General features: G+C 47.9%; 1 protein-coding gene across 1 annotated transcript; it reads right to left on the bottom strand.

Moving 5' to 3' along the window:
• Positions 1–2,690: 2,690 nt before the first annotated feature.
• Positions 2,691–13,585, bottom strand: ptchd1 (patched domain containing 1; the record flags this gene model as incomplete). Its single annotated transcript, XM_079291594.1, has 5 exons — positions 13,223–13,585; positions 9,890–10,604; positions 5,438–6,004; positions 4,710–4,861; positions 2,691–3,791 (listed from the first exon to the last, which is right to left on the bottom strand). The coding sequence occupies exons 1-5, from the start codon at positions 13,568–13,570 to the stop codon at positions 2,691–2,693; spliced, it is 2,883 nt and encodes a 960-aa protein (XP_079147720.1). The 5' UTR covers positions 13,571–13,585.
• Positions 13,586–14,052: the final 467 nt, after the last annotated feature.

Genomic DNA, 14,052 nt, shown 5'->3' with positions numbered 1-14,052 from the left:
CAGCATGACTGAGAGCGGGAGGTGTTTGTGGTTTGTGTGTTTCTACCCTGGGGGCTCAATCGTAAGTGTGAACTAACTGGCTGTTGGTTATGGAGAGAAGTCTTATTTTTGTAGGACTGGTTTTGAATACAGAATTTTTAGTTCCACCAAGAAGTGTCATTTCCCCGGAAAGTTTCTTGCAATCTACCGTTTCTACAGAACATGCAATTTCCGGAGCAGTGCGCGGATCATATTTGGACAGACCTGTATTCAGCCCTGTAGTCGTCCCACCACCATGTTTTTTGGCAAAAGCTGACGCAGCACACAGTTAGCGGTCCCACCAGCTTGGCGGTCGTGCATGTGATCTTAAGAAAGCCAACTGGCGACGCTCGTGATTTGGGAATCTGGCGAGGGATCTTCCCGCCGTCGTCTTACCGACGGTCGTGGCGCCTGCACACAGAGCGGGAACAATGCTTTCATTCAGGCAAGTGTCAGCGAGGAGCACGGATTCACAATAGGAAGCACTCCCACCCACCGAGACTTCAACCACTGAGATCAATCCAGGACTAAAGGAGTACAGGTAAAAGGCAACAAGAGCCTTTGCCTTCATGAGGGAGAATCGCAGGAGGTTGAAAGACAACAAAGCATTCAATACATTTCATTCAAACCGATTTGCGCAATAAAGGAGAAATGGTAGTTTAGGTGTCGTAGGCCATATTATAAATCATCAATTAAAGCTCTGACTGATCCCCGTTACCTAGTAAGGCCTCCTGTATATGGCGCCAGAATAGTTCATGTCTATGTTCTGCAATATTGTACTGAAACGAGAGAGAGATTTGATTTGTTTTCAGTTTGTGAGGCAGGTTTACTAGTCTGTCTGGGGAAGGGCTGTAATGAATCCTACCTGGTGAGGCTATGGGCTAAATGTCAGGCCCACATAGTACTCCGTCACTATAGTTGTCCAAGAGAGCCGGGTTAACCTGCCCATACAAGCATCATTAGCAGCAGTACAACTGAGAGATAAAAAACTCGGTGTTTGGAAGCATTGATTTGAGCATTATGGGTCATTAGGAAAAAAGGGTCCAGAACTCACTGTCAACAGTTTTCATAGGGACTATTTCTTCTGTGGAAAGAAGAGGAAAGAGGAAATTAAAGTTCCAGCGAACACACACCTCCCGTGTCGCGTTACGCTGATTGATGGATGGATGAATGTCATGATGTTCTTGGGTGAAATTGTCATATTTTGTTTTACAGAAAGGATTTGATTTTTTGATATGACAAAATGAAGAATTCAATTTTTTTGCAATTCTTTTTAATTTTTTGGGTAAAACTCTAAAGTGTGGCTTGTCATTAAATGATAAAAAAAATAAAGCCACCCCCTTTGGGGCTTACCCCCTTTACTTTAATCAGCAGCAGGTGGAAAGCAATACATGGGAGTTGAAGCATTAATTCACTGACAAATGACCTAAACAGCACACCCGCTGCACTGCTACGTTCACTCGCTAATGTTACGGCGCACATATGAATATATGATCATATAGATGATATGAGTATGGTGGCAGACTGGCAAAATCACGAGGCTATGGACCGTTTTGGTTGATATCTTCTTCAAACTACAAAAGCACTCGAGTCGCCATCTTTCTGAGCTCAGCTGCCGGTTCAACCTCAAAGACGGACCTCTGGTGGCGCGTGCTGTGCACTACAATACATCACATCAATACAGCATCACAGTAAGCGGAGCGGATGCATTCATGACTGTATTGAAAAGCTTCCTACATACCCTGGTATACTGTAATACCGCTCAAGCAGAGTATGTTTCAACATGGTTGCAGCAGTATTTTTTGTATCTGATTCGGCATCACTTCAGCACTTCGATTTGACCTCAAAGACATTCTGAAAAGGTTAAAGTCATGATTATCCGAACCCGTCCTTTCTTCAGATGCCCTGTGAGTGCTTGAATGGTTGAAATGCAATTTACGACCCGTGATATTTAAGTTACAAGCACGGCAAATGTTGCAAACGGTTCCATCTAAAAACACTAGCAGTGCCCGTACTGTTTGTTTCCCACGTAAGTAAAACAACATTACAACCTGCATCAAAAGCCAAACCACTTACAAACACGTTTTCTTGACTTGACTTTATTTGTCCGGCATTAAAGTAGAAACACTCGAGTCATACAGATGATTGCCTCATGTCATTGTCGCTGTATTTGTGCAACTTGATATGGTGAACAGAAAGCAGTAGCAAAACAGTGGGATCAGATCTAAAGCGACTTCTGGACACGTGAAAAAAAAAGATTTGACACACTTCCCTCTGTGATACCGCCACAGCCAGGCCTGACCTCAGCTGATCCTCAACTTCTGATTGGCTGCTTGGGAAAGAGCTCATTCGCATGCCACGCAGCACTAGCAACAAGCAGGTAACCATGGATACACTGCATTGGAAACCCGTCTTTCTCTTTTGTCTTCACTAACCCCCCCCCCTCTCTCTCATTTTACCGTTTCCTCTTGACCCTCTACCTCTAGGTTTCCTCCCGTCTCTCTCTTAGTGACACTCCTTTTTCCTCCTCTGTTCCTCCTCACGAGGATCGGCATTCTTGTCTGCAGATGCAGAGCGGCTGCTCAGACCACAGAGAGCCAACTCCCAGCCGACTGTCACCATAGCAACAAAGAGGCCAGAAATAAATAAATAAATAAAACATCATCCCATGCTCAGACAGTGGTGATCTGGTCGACCACTCGCGTGCTGTCGTTCATTTCAACGCACTCCACCTCCTGTCGCTGCGCCTCTCCGTCGGGCCGCTGCCCCGGGCTCTTGGAGGGGGGCAGGAAGGTGAGGAGGGTGGGCAGGAACGCCAGCGTGTGCAGGGCGGAGCAGCCCGCCGTGAGGGTGAGGCAGCGGAACAGTGTGTGTGTGAGGTTAGAGCGTACCGAGCCAACGGGCACCAGGGCGGCGCCGTAGCAGATGAGCGTCTGCAGGGAGGGAACCCCGTGTCTCTCCAGCGCCACCCTCACCCAGCGAGTCCTGCTTTCGCCCCGACCCGAGGAGAAACCGCAGAGGAGGGGGCCGCTGCAGTCTGCCGAGTGTCCCAGGGCCGAGATCAGACACAACACGGACATGCAGTCCAACTCCACACCCCACAAGGTCATGAAGCCCAGCACCCCGAACTGGACGGAGAGCAGCGTGAGGCCCAGCCACACGGAGACGAGCGGCTCCACGACGGCCAGCGAGGACAGACCCAACAGGAAGAGCACCGCCAGCAGTGAGTGTCTGAGGGGGGAGCTGACCGCCGCGGCGTAGCGGTCCAGGTAGACGAAGGAGGGGTTGAAGATCAGGAAGCGGACGCGCGAGGTCAGCGACAGGCGTCGCAGCGTGTCCAGCAGCACCGACATCTCCTCGCGCTTGTTCTCCGTCGTCTTGGCCACCAGGAAGATTCGGGACGCGGCCACGTCGGGCTCCTCGCCCTGACCGCGCTCCGCAAATATGATGTCATCGGCGAAGTGGGCGAACTGCGGCTCGCGGAGGAAGGCGTGGCGGAGCGTGTTGGTGAAGTTCTCCCGCGGCTGGCTGGTGGACTGGTTGCGATCCGACAGGTAGTTCAGGTAAGCCTCCAGCCAGCTGATTCGCTGGAAGCCTTTGGTGTATTCCAGCAGGTCCCGCTGCACTGAGGCGTTCCAGTAGGGGGCGCTTTCGTAGATGTAAAATCCAATGACGGGGGAGTACGAGCTGAAGTAGCGCTGCTGGGCGCGGGTGTACAAGACTGTCGCTGTATCCATGGCCACCAGTGCACTGGGGTCCGAACCCTGGGTCACCTGCCGATAACAGAAACATATTTGCCACGGGTTAAACGGAGCATTTTGGCTTTTATTCATATGTTTAAATAGTACGAGTATGCACTGGCATCTCTTCTTCACGTGATACTATCCCCACTGCTGCCACGGAGTGACCAGACAAGCTGAGGACAACGAACAAAATGATTCATGCCATGTCTCCTTGAATTGTTGAAGAAAACTTCCACGTCTTGTTTATCCAGTCTGACGCTCACGACTTCCCAAACACAATGCATTTTCACCAAAGTCTCACTTCCTCCACTACCGTCTCACGCTTGTGTGGGCACGCTGCAAATAAATACGATCATTGTAAAAGGTGAAGTATTCTTTTATCCCATAATATTCAACAGTAATCTGTAAGACATACCAGGTAATCAGTGGTCTCCTTCAATTTGGAAAGAAATTTAATTTTATGACACAAATCTAGCAATGGTCCTAAGTTAAGTGAAATGAAAGCACTGATCGATAAATTGCGACAATATTATAATATGCTGTATACTCTGCTGATTTATTTTCTTTTTTAAATGTAGTGAGTCTGTCTAAATTACATACATTCTTATTTCACAAATTATGAAACTACATTTCAAAATGCTACAACTTCTGGAGCTTTTGGGTGAAATTCAAGTGTACTCGTCAGTTTACATGCAGCTTTTATTCTGAAGGTTTCATGCTGATTCATGCATGTTTCATTTAGAAAATAGTTTCTTTTGTTAGTTAATATTACAGAGCCCCTGAACTTGCAGTCACGTCAACCTTTCGTCCAATAACAATACCTCACACTGTCCTACGACAAGGATCACGAATGACACGAATGTGGTTAAAATATAGATATTGCTCAGAACCATAAACTGTCTAAACAAAATGACAGTTGTATTTGTGTTTGTTGCATTGTTTCCTCACCTGCAGGAAGCCCATCAATCCAAAGGAGATGTAAACCAGATACAGCAGAACCACAAAGGGTTTGACATAGGTGTTAGTGATCCAGTCGCCGTAGCAGCGCCTCACACACCCCAGCAAAAGGTGAGAGTCCTGAGGATCAGGGTCCGTGTTCGCTGTCGGATGCGTGTGCAGGTGTGGATGTGCGTTCGTGGAGTTAGCGACGTGTCCATCCGTCGCCGGGTTGTTCGCCTCGGGCGTGTGTGTGTGCGCGTGCGTGTGTGTGAGGTTGGAGTTCGGCGTGTGGGCGTGACTGTGAACGACCCCGTGTGGTGGGTTGGAGTTCGGCGTGTGGGCGTGACTGTGACCGACCACGTGTGGTGGGTTGGAGTTCGGCGTGTGGGCGTGACCGTGAACGACCCCGTGTGGTGGGTTGGAGTTCGGCGTGTGGGCGTGACTGTGAACGACCCCGTGTGGTGGGTTGGAGTTCGGCGTGTGGGCGTGACTGTGAACGACCCCGTGTGGTGGGTTGGAGTTCGGCGTGTGGGCGTGACCGTGAACGACCCCGTGTGGTGGGTTGGAGTTCGGCGTGTGGGCGTGACCGTGAACGACCCCGTGTGGTGGGTTGGAGTTCGGCGTGTGGGCGTGACTGTGAACGACCCCGTGTGGTGGGTTGGAGTTCGGCGTGTGGGCGTGACTGTGAACGACCCCGTGTGGTGGGTTGGAGTTCGGCGTGTGGGCGTGACCGTGACCGACCCCGTGTGGTGGGTTGGAGTTCGGCGTGTGGGCGTGACTGTGAACGACCCCGTGTGGTGGGTTGGAGTTCGGCGTGTCGGCGTGACTGTGACCGACCCCGTGTGGTGGGTTGGAGTTCGGCGTGTGGGCGTGACTGTGAACGACCACGTGTGGTGGGTTGGTCATTGGAGCCTCATCCTGGTAGCGAGTGTACATGAGGCACCTGTACCAGGCCGGTTTAGAGTCCAGCCGGTCCGGTTTGGGGACCCGCCGGCAGAAGCAGCTGTGTCTGTACCCGGTCTCCAGGTATCCAGTGAACACCAGACAGGAGCTGTAGAAGGACAACATGTAAACATAGCTGATGGTGACGGCCAAGGCGGCAGTGCGGCAGAAGAGCCGGACGGCCTCCATGTTGGTGAGCGGCGAGGCGGCCAGGCCCAGGGTCATCAGGTGGAGCATGGTGGAGCCGGAGAACCGCAGCATGACGTCCTCGAAGACGCTCGCCACGCGCTCCTTCACATGCTGGTCCTCACGGGTTCGTCTCCATGAGGACAGCATCTCGAAGGAGCCGAAGAGCCCGTGACCTGATGGGAAACAAAGAGGAATGTGAGCTCAACGAAATCAATAGTTTGATTGAAGGGGGTGGGGGGGGAGTTGCTCGCAATGATGAATCCACAGATAATTATGAAGCCTGCCCTTTCCTGAAGCACTGTGGAGAATTTCAGCTTCTTTCAGCTCATTGATTGTTGGAATGCTGTTAAGCATTCCAACAATCCAACAAATATCACTACTGCTGGAATTCTTTTAAGCTACAGAAACCGTTCGAATGTCAAAATGTTCAGCTCTTTCAGGAGAGGGGTGATATGACTTCATATTTGTAATCTTTCAACTTTTTTGAATTATTCAGCTTTTTGCAATTTTTTTTTAATTGGATATCTATTTTCAGCAATGTTTTTGAGATTCATTTCAGCTTTCAGCATTCCAACGCATTTTCAGCAGGAAATGCATTTTCTAGTTTGATTTTACAACCCAACATTTTTGCATTCGACTCTCTCGTCTAAACTAGCTCATTTCCGAGCGACCCGTTTCCGTGCTTTGATTGCACCCCGCAGTCCTTCAATTTATCAATTTTGAGGAATCACAACGTTGCACAAGACAGTGCAAAAACTCAGCCCGCCTGCTTTTGAACAAGTCCTCGCTGCATAATGTTGCACCTCAATCCTGTTTGAACTAGAAATATGGGAAATGACAGACGTGAGACACTATGGCAAAGCAATTTCCTTGTGACTTCAAAAATCCTTGTTGAGAACTTGCAGCTGCAGTAGAATTTAACTTACTGGTCAAAGTTATTATGAATAACCCAGCAGATGCATAACAGCAAAGCCTCCTTAATGAATACATTTGTAGCTTCAAATATCATGTAAGGAATGCAGTTGTGATGCTGCATTCAATGGTTCAAACCGCGTCCATTTGAGGGGATTTAAGCGTACCAGCTCCTTGTCATGTGCATGCACATACATGTTTATATACATGCAAGTAGATGGTTTTCAATGGTTTCCTCTACCGTAGTTGCCATGGCATCCATGAGTCACCAGTGCCCCCACCCCCCCTCCCCTCTCCCCATTGACCTCCTCACCATGGCAAAACACTTAACACCTTAGCAGAGGCGTAACATGCCGCCACTTCAGGCGTGGGTGCGTTTGAGAAAGTGTGCTGATCTGTGAGTGTGTGTGTGTGTGTGTGTGTGTGTATTTGAAAGAGGGAATTAGACGGTGAATGACAGTGGAAGAGGTGTGGAGGTTAATGTTGCAGACAGAAGATGTGAGCCAAACGAGAGGCTCGAGACAACATTTGTCCAAGGATTTTGATATTTACAGGAGCTTGAGACGGGTTAATGTGGACTCAGGTCACATTGGGCCAGGTACGAATACATGAGAACATACCCACAAGATGAGGGCGTGTCCTTCTGTCAGAAGCCTTTCAGACCCTTCAGATTACTGTTCAATTATAAATCCGATCTCAGAAACTGCAAACTCAGTTTAAACTCTTGGATAAGGCAAAAGTTTCACACGCAAACATGAAGATTTGCAAACCCTTGGCTGTGGATAGTTGTTAATATTGGTCTGATACCTGGTTTGGTACCGAAACAAAACATTAGTACCTCACATTGTGGAATATTTATAATGTTTTTTCTTTTTGTTTAAAATAGATTCTCTATGTAACAAAGTAGGCTGAACTAAAAATACACTTGAAAGTGGGAACATTCTGAAGATTTAAATGACTCATCGTTTCTCTCCCTCTCTCTCTTTTATGAATCGTCTTCTTTCCCATCAGTTTGTCATTTGTGCCAGCTTTGAAAGTTAATAAGCGCCTGCGTGAAAACATTTCCTCGATCTGATCCTGAGAGAGAAAGACGCCAAATAGTTGACACAAATCCTCGTTTTTTTAAACATCTCATGCTGTATTTCTCCCTCTTTCCATACATGAATCCTTCTCGCCTCACACTTCCTCCCACCTTTTTCTGTCTGCCTACTCGATTCTGAAAACCCCCCCGTGCCTGCCCTCCTTCCTTCTAACTGCCGTTTAACTTCATTTTCTGCTCAGAGGATCCCGATCTCAACCCCCCATTTGGGGTGATATTTCATCAAGCCCTCTCTCGGTCTCTATTCTCCTGTCTCCTCTGTGCTCGCCGTGGTTATTTTAAGCCAAACAGCAGCCTTTCCTCCTCCATGTTACAGAGTAATTACGGTATAGACTACATGTGTTCGGTAGTGGTTACTTGCAGCACATCCTACAGCATTGATCACGCACGCACTCCAGATAAACTGCAAGTACGCCTTCACACAGATGGTATGCATTTTTGCTCCTGGTTTGTTAAATTCCTATTTACTGAATTTAAACTTATTTCTGTTTTCTATTCCCTTTCATCATAATATCACCGTCAAAACAGATCTAAATCTCTAACTTCCCTCACATGACATCAATGTTACTGTCTCTATTCCACATGCAAGCCTCTGCATACAAAGGTTTGCAGATATGGACTCAAGAGCGGAACAGCTTTGTTAACCTGCTTTCTAGTGGTTGATACCCAAACCACTATGAATGTATTTGGGAATTACAAATAATATTTACCTCAAGTTTATCACAGATGCAGATGTATCAGCTCTTTAATGCTCCAGTCGCATTAAAGTATTTTATTTCCTATAATAAACTGGGAATGATTTGCGCTCCCTTGAGGACTTTGGTCACGAGTATATGACGTGGTCAACGTCAGCACATAAGGTCGGAAATATTTCTATGAATTATAGTTACGGTAATCCTCTGGACAAATTCTGCATCCCGCATGGACTACAATGACCTCATTAAGTGGTGCGATTGATCCACATTTAATAAAGATTCTTCATCGCGTTATTAAATTCGGTGTATCTGCTCTAATTCAAATCCATTGAGTCATACTTGGCTGCTGTTTTTAACAGCAATCCTTCGCCTCATGTGTCCTTACATCGAGAAATGAGAGAGCACTCGTGTTGGATTTGCACTTGGTATCCGAAGAGAGACCCTGATTTGGGATCTGGAGAGAAAACGTTTGATTTGTGAATGCACTACTTCGGTCATGCAAACTGCGACATGTCTCATGTGCTCACCGTCATCACGTCAAGTCTGCAATACCGCTATAAAAGGTCAGATGATGGTCTGTAAGATGTGTCGTCCGACCCTGTCATGCTGCCACAAATTCAGATTTCTTGGTTTCAGACAGTTTCAAAAATGTGGGGACGCAGATCCTCAATTCTGGCGTTGGAAATATGCAGGAGGAGGGGTTTTCAGACGCTCGTGAACAATCCAACAAGCACATGATCTAAAGCATACCGACCCCTTAAAAGTGTCCCTTTATTAAAACCGTCTAGAACTTAATTTGGACACTTCTAAATGTAAAATAGTGTGAAACCTTCTGGTTCTAGCCCCTGGATTTTTGTTCCAGGGTTTAAGAAACCGAACTCAACTTGCTTTTCCAGACCCTTATTAAGTTTCTGCCATGCCCCGCCACTTGTCAGTCATTTTGATGATCTGTCTACATTGAAATGGCATTCCGCCTGAGGCTGGCATCTGCAAAACCCATCACAGGTACTGAAGAAGCAGACGGTGAACACCGGCAGTCTGAGATATAAAAGCAATGGTAATGTTCACTGTGGCTCACACCTGCCATGTGTTAGCTTCACTTGTCGTTGATCTATCTGGGCTGTAACTCCTTGTTTTTCATTCAGGTTCTTTATTTTATGTTAAGACTTCCATGTGTTAACAACCATAACTTCTAAAAATGTGTCCATTGAAAGATGTCCTGAACTGAAAGGCCATTTCAAGACAAATGGAGAATGAAGACAAGGACATACAGAATTATAAAGACTCAGAATGTCATATATGTTGTGTGTATTTTGAATTTAAACCATCAAAAGTATTAGTTTTAAACCTACCTAGCATGACGAAAGGGATGCCCAGGTACGTAGAGTTGTAGGTGGCCCCGGTCAGGTTGAGTATCCCAGCAGCAGTGAGGCCTGACAGTGTGATTGACAGCAGAGCCAGCAGTCCCAACCAGGGTTTAGACCTCACACAGTCCCTCATGGAGCAGCAGAGGACGGCCAGCACGCCGCACGCCCCCAAGCTGGCCAACAGGGGCTGGTGTGCCAGCACCGAGGAGAACTGGAAGTCTGTCCTCAGAGAAGAGGAAGTAGAAGGGTACAGCCCCAGCTTCGGGTGCAACGCTGCAAAGTGCTGCAACTCGGCACAGAAGGCCTTTTCCCATTGGCCGGCCACCCGGTCCATCAGGCCGCCGCGGGCTTGGAGGTAGTAGGTGAGCTGCAGCGCCCTGGCAGATCGCACACCTTCTCCCCTGGCTGCCGTCCCCGGACCTCGCGCCGCCCCGCCGGGACCCCAGCCCTGCACGCCACCCAGCTGGTGGCCGATGTACGCCTGGCGTCCGTCCGCCAGCTGCGTGATCGGGTACCGCAGGAGCGGGACGGAGCTGTTGGAGGTGCGTGCCGACTGGATCTCCTCCATGGCGCGGATTATGTCGTCGATGATGCAGACGTTCTTGTCGTCGGGGAGACAGAGGTAGGAGAAGGAGTAGTTGAAGCTGTTGACGCCGGTGGCCGGGACCGTCACCTGCATCTGGTAGAGCCGATGGTGGAGCTGCGTGCAGACAAAAAAAAGGAAGAAGTTACCCAGTGGTCCAATTTAGCAAAACTCAGTGTGTTGGCTTACTTTGTGTGCTTCGACTTTCTGTTTGTGTGGACATGAAAGAGAGGTTTCTGGGAGCGTGTGTGCCTTTTCTCGACAGAGTAACAATAGTGGTCTCAGAATCCTCCTCCGTTTCTATGGCGAGAGGACAACAGTGGCAGCATCCACAGAGCTGGTTACTAAGCAACAGGCCCGATGCCAGTCTCTGCCACAGCGAACACGGGCAGAGCTGTCTCCCACCTCAGAGTGCTGCATTGACTTCAGAGAGGGAGGGTGAGAGTGTGTGTGTGTGTGTGTGTGTGTGTAGGAATGTCTCTTGATGAATGATTTGTAGTTGCTTCAATTCACCGACATGCTGTTAAATTTATCAATACCTCATTCAGTTTTTGTCGCTTTTTACTGCCAAAAGATACCAATATGTCCTGGTAGGACCTTCTGACTCAGTGCCCTCAGACTGATAAATTAACATTAAAAGGTCCAATCAGTTATTTTTTGAGTATATTCATTTCAGGTATTCTTACATACATAATTGAATTTATGTATATAATTAAATATATGAGCATTTTGTGGTTGTTAACCGATGGCAATTGAAAATAGAAGCTCTGTCAACATCTGCAACCGGATTGCAGCTTTACCTTCAAATTATTTGCTGAAATTCCCTGTTTAAAGGGTGGGAGCCGTCCTTTAAAATGGAGCCAGTTGGCTGCAGGGCTGCACAATAAATCAAAATTTGATCGAAATCTCAATATGGCCACCTGCAACTTTACAAATCGCTGGAGGCGCAATATTTGTTCAAGGTAAAATGCATCTTATTCTAAATTCAATATTGTCGTTCTGCAGAGATGTCCGGGCCTTAACATCATATTCTACCGACGAAAGAAAACGTCTGTAGCCCTACCATAACCATATTCATAGGTTTTTAATGAAAATGAGAATAATGACGTGAAAGTATCATTCCTTCTAATGACGCAAAGCATATCGCAATTGCAATAACAGTCAAAATGAGATGTTTTCAGTTACTTTGAGCTCACCCATCTGGTAGATGTTGAAAATGTTATAATGGATAAGTGAACACTTTCAACTGATGGTGGCGCGAGATGAAAAGTCAGGGGATCGCTAACGTCTGTAAGCTGCATCCTCTGGGGACCATGAATGCTTGTACACAATTTCATGACAATCCATGTGATCGTTGTTGAGATATTTGAGTCTGGCTTGACCGACAGACGGACTCTTGTTGATGACTGGGTCACGCCAAGGTGTTTCCACCACAGAGAGGACATTTCAGTTTCATCGTAACAAAAACAATCAGCTCTCAGAACAACGTGGTCGTGTTCTGACTCACAATGCTTCACAGCCACCAATTAATCACATTAAGAATGTGATCCTGTCTAGTACTGGTTCATCACTGCTGTTGCTGTCTCATGCAACAAGTTCAGACCCCCTCTTCTCACAGCGGTGGCATTTTGGGAAACGAAGGGGCTCACAAACTGATGCACGAGTAGACGAGCTGAGAAGGAAGAAGTCTTGAACCTCACAGATAATATGATTATATAACTCCTTCGCTCTCTTGCACCAACCTGTGTTTCTCTCTCTCTCTCTCTCTCTCTCAGGCTGTTGGCAGTAAATGATGCAAAGCCCTAAACTAGTCTTAACTGTGGCAGTCCTCCATGGACCGACACTGTGCTTTGGGTATGTAAGTGGGTCACAATAACCAGATGTGACAAACACACAGGCAGATACATACATGGACGGAGGGCACAGTCCACAACACAATGTGGCTACTAGTCTGCAAGCTCTGATTACATCCACATAACTTCATGATATAATTTGCCTGATTGCTCCAGGGGTGTCAAACTAATGCTCATAAATCCATTCAGGAAAAACCAACGCAAGAGACCGAGGCCTCCGAGCTGCAGCTAACTCCACTTTGTAATTAAAATGCGCTGCTTCATAACCATTAAGGTTGTCGGGAGTTTATTCGAAATGGGACTGTGTTGCTCTGTTTAAAACCCATTAATCACGCACAATAAGGAGCAAGACAGCTTGCATATGTGCTCCGGCCTGCAGATGTACCGATCCTAACCTCTGTGTGCATTTCTGAATGGGACTATAATTGATTCATTCTTAGTTGGATTCTGCAGATGCATTGCAGCCTCCTTTTTACGTTGCATATACTGTGATTTATTTAAACGGCACAGAAGCTAAATTGTCACATAATCTACATTTTCGGTGTATAAATGTGTTTCTAGTTGGCAGCAGCCGGCAGCTGCTTCCTAAGCAGCTTTTGAGTGTTAACTCACTTATTGGGAGTTTACTTCTGTGTGTCAGAGTGTTCTTGAACAAAAGATATACCTCTCAGAGAGACATGGAAAATGTTCAAATTATGTCAAGCATTTGTCCTGGTTGAAGGCTATTTAGTCTTTTACTGTATATTATAGTCATGGTCTTACTTTAAAGCACATTTGTATTGTACTTCGTTTCTTCATTTGTTTGTCAGCGCTCATTGAAGCAAATGACTTTTTAGACATTGTTTGCATATGTGCACAGAGTCAGTGTGTGCGCGTGCATACCTTTAGTATGGTGTCCAGATGAACCGGGTCCAGCACGCTCCCCTTTCGGGTGGTGACGATCACGCGCCCGTAGCGGCCCGGCGTTTGCAGGTCGGAGTAGAGCGCGTGCTTGGAGCGGTTCACGGGGAACAGGCTGTCCACCAGGTTACCCTCGATCTTGGCCAGGCTGTGCTTGGGCGCGAGCAGGCTCTCCACGTCCTCCTCCACGCGGTACCGGCTGAAGCTGGCCCCCAGCAGGATGGAGAGGAGCACGGGCGCCGAGGCGAAGAACACCGGGTGGCTCGCCACGAACCGGCCGAGCGCGTGGAAGGAGGTCCTCAGGCCCGCGTGCAACACCTGGCGCAGCATTCTAGCGCGCGGCCGCGGCTCGAGCCTCTCCCACCGACCGGAAAGCCCCGGAGCACTGACGAGCATCAGGGGCTGCCAGACGCATCGGTGGGCTCCGTCGCTCTCGGTCTGCCGGTAGACAGGTGACGCCAGGTGGTGGGAGGATTTGTCCCCCGGAGCAGGAGGTCACCAGCCGGGGAGAATCCAACCCTGCTCCGGTCACAGTGACGCCCCTTTCCCCGGGGCTCGCTCATCCGCTGGAATAGCGCAAAGAACAGAAGGCGGCTAAATGAGCCAGCATTTCTCCGCTCTGCGGTTAGAATAAAGCATATTGATAGCCGACTTTACAGTTAATAGCCACTGGTGCGTGCAGCCTTCTGCAAGCTGCTCGGCTCTGTGCGCAACAGAAAAATCGCAGAGCCAAAGTGGTCTCTTAAAGCGTCCTCCTAAATCTGACTAATGATTTGAGTAGTTTCTGTTTGTGCACTCGGACAGGTTGCAGA

The sequence above is a fragment of the Melanostigma gelatinosum genome (genome assembly GCF_949748355.1).
Source record: "Melanostigma gelatinosum genome assembly, chromosome: 20".
NCBI classification, from domain to species: Eukaryota; Metazoa; Chordata; class Actinopteri; order Perciformes; family Zoarcidae; genus Melanostigma; species Melanostigma gelatinosum.
This window is presented reverse-complemented; position numbering and strand designations above follow the sequence as displayed.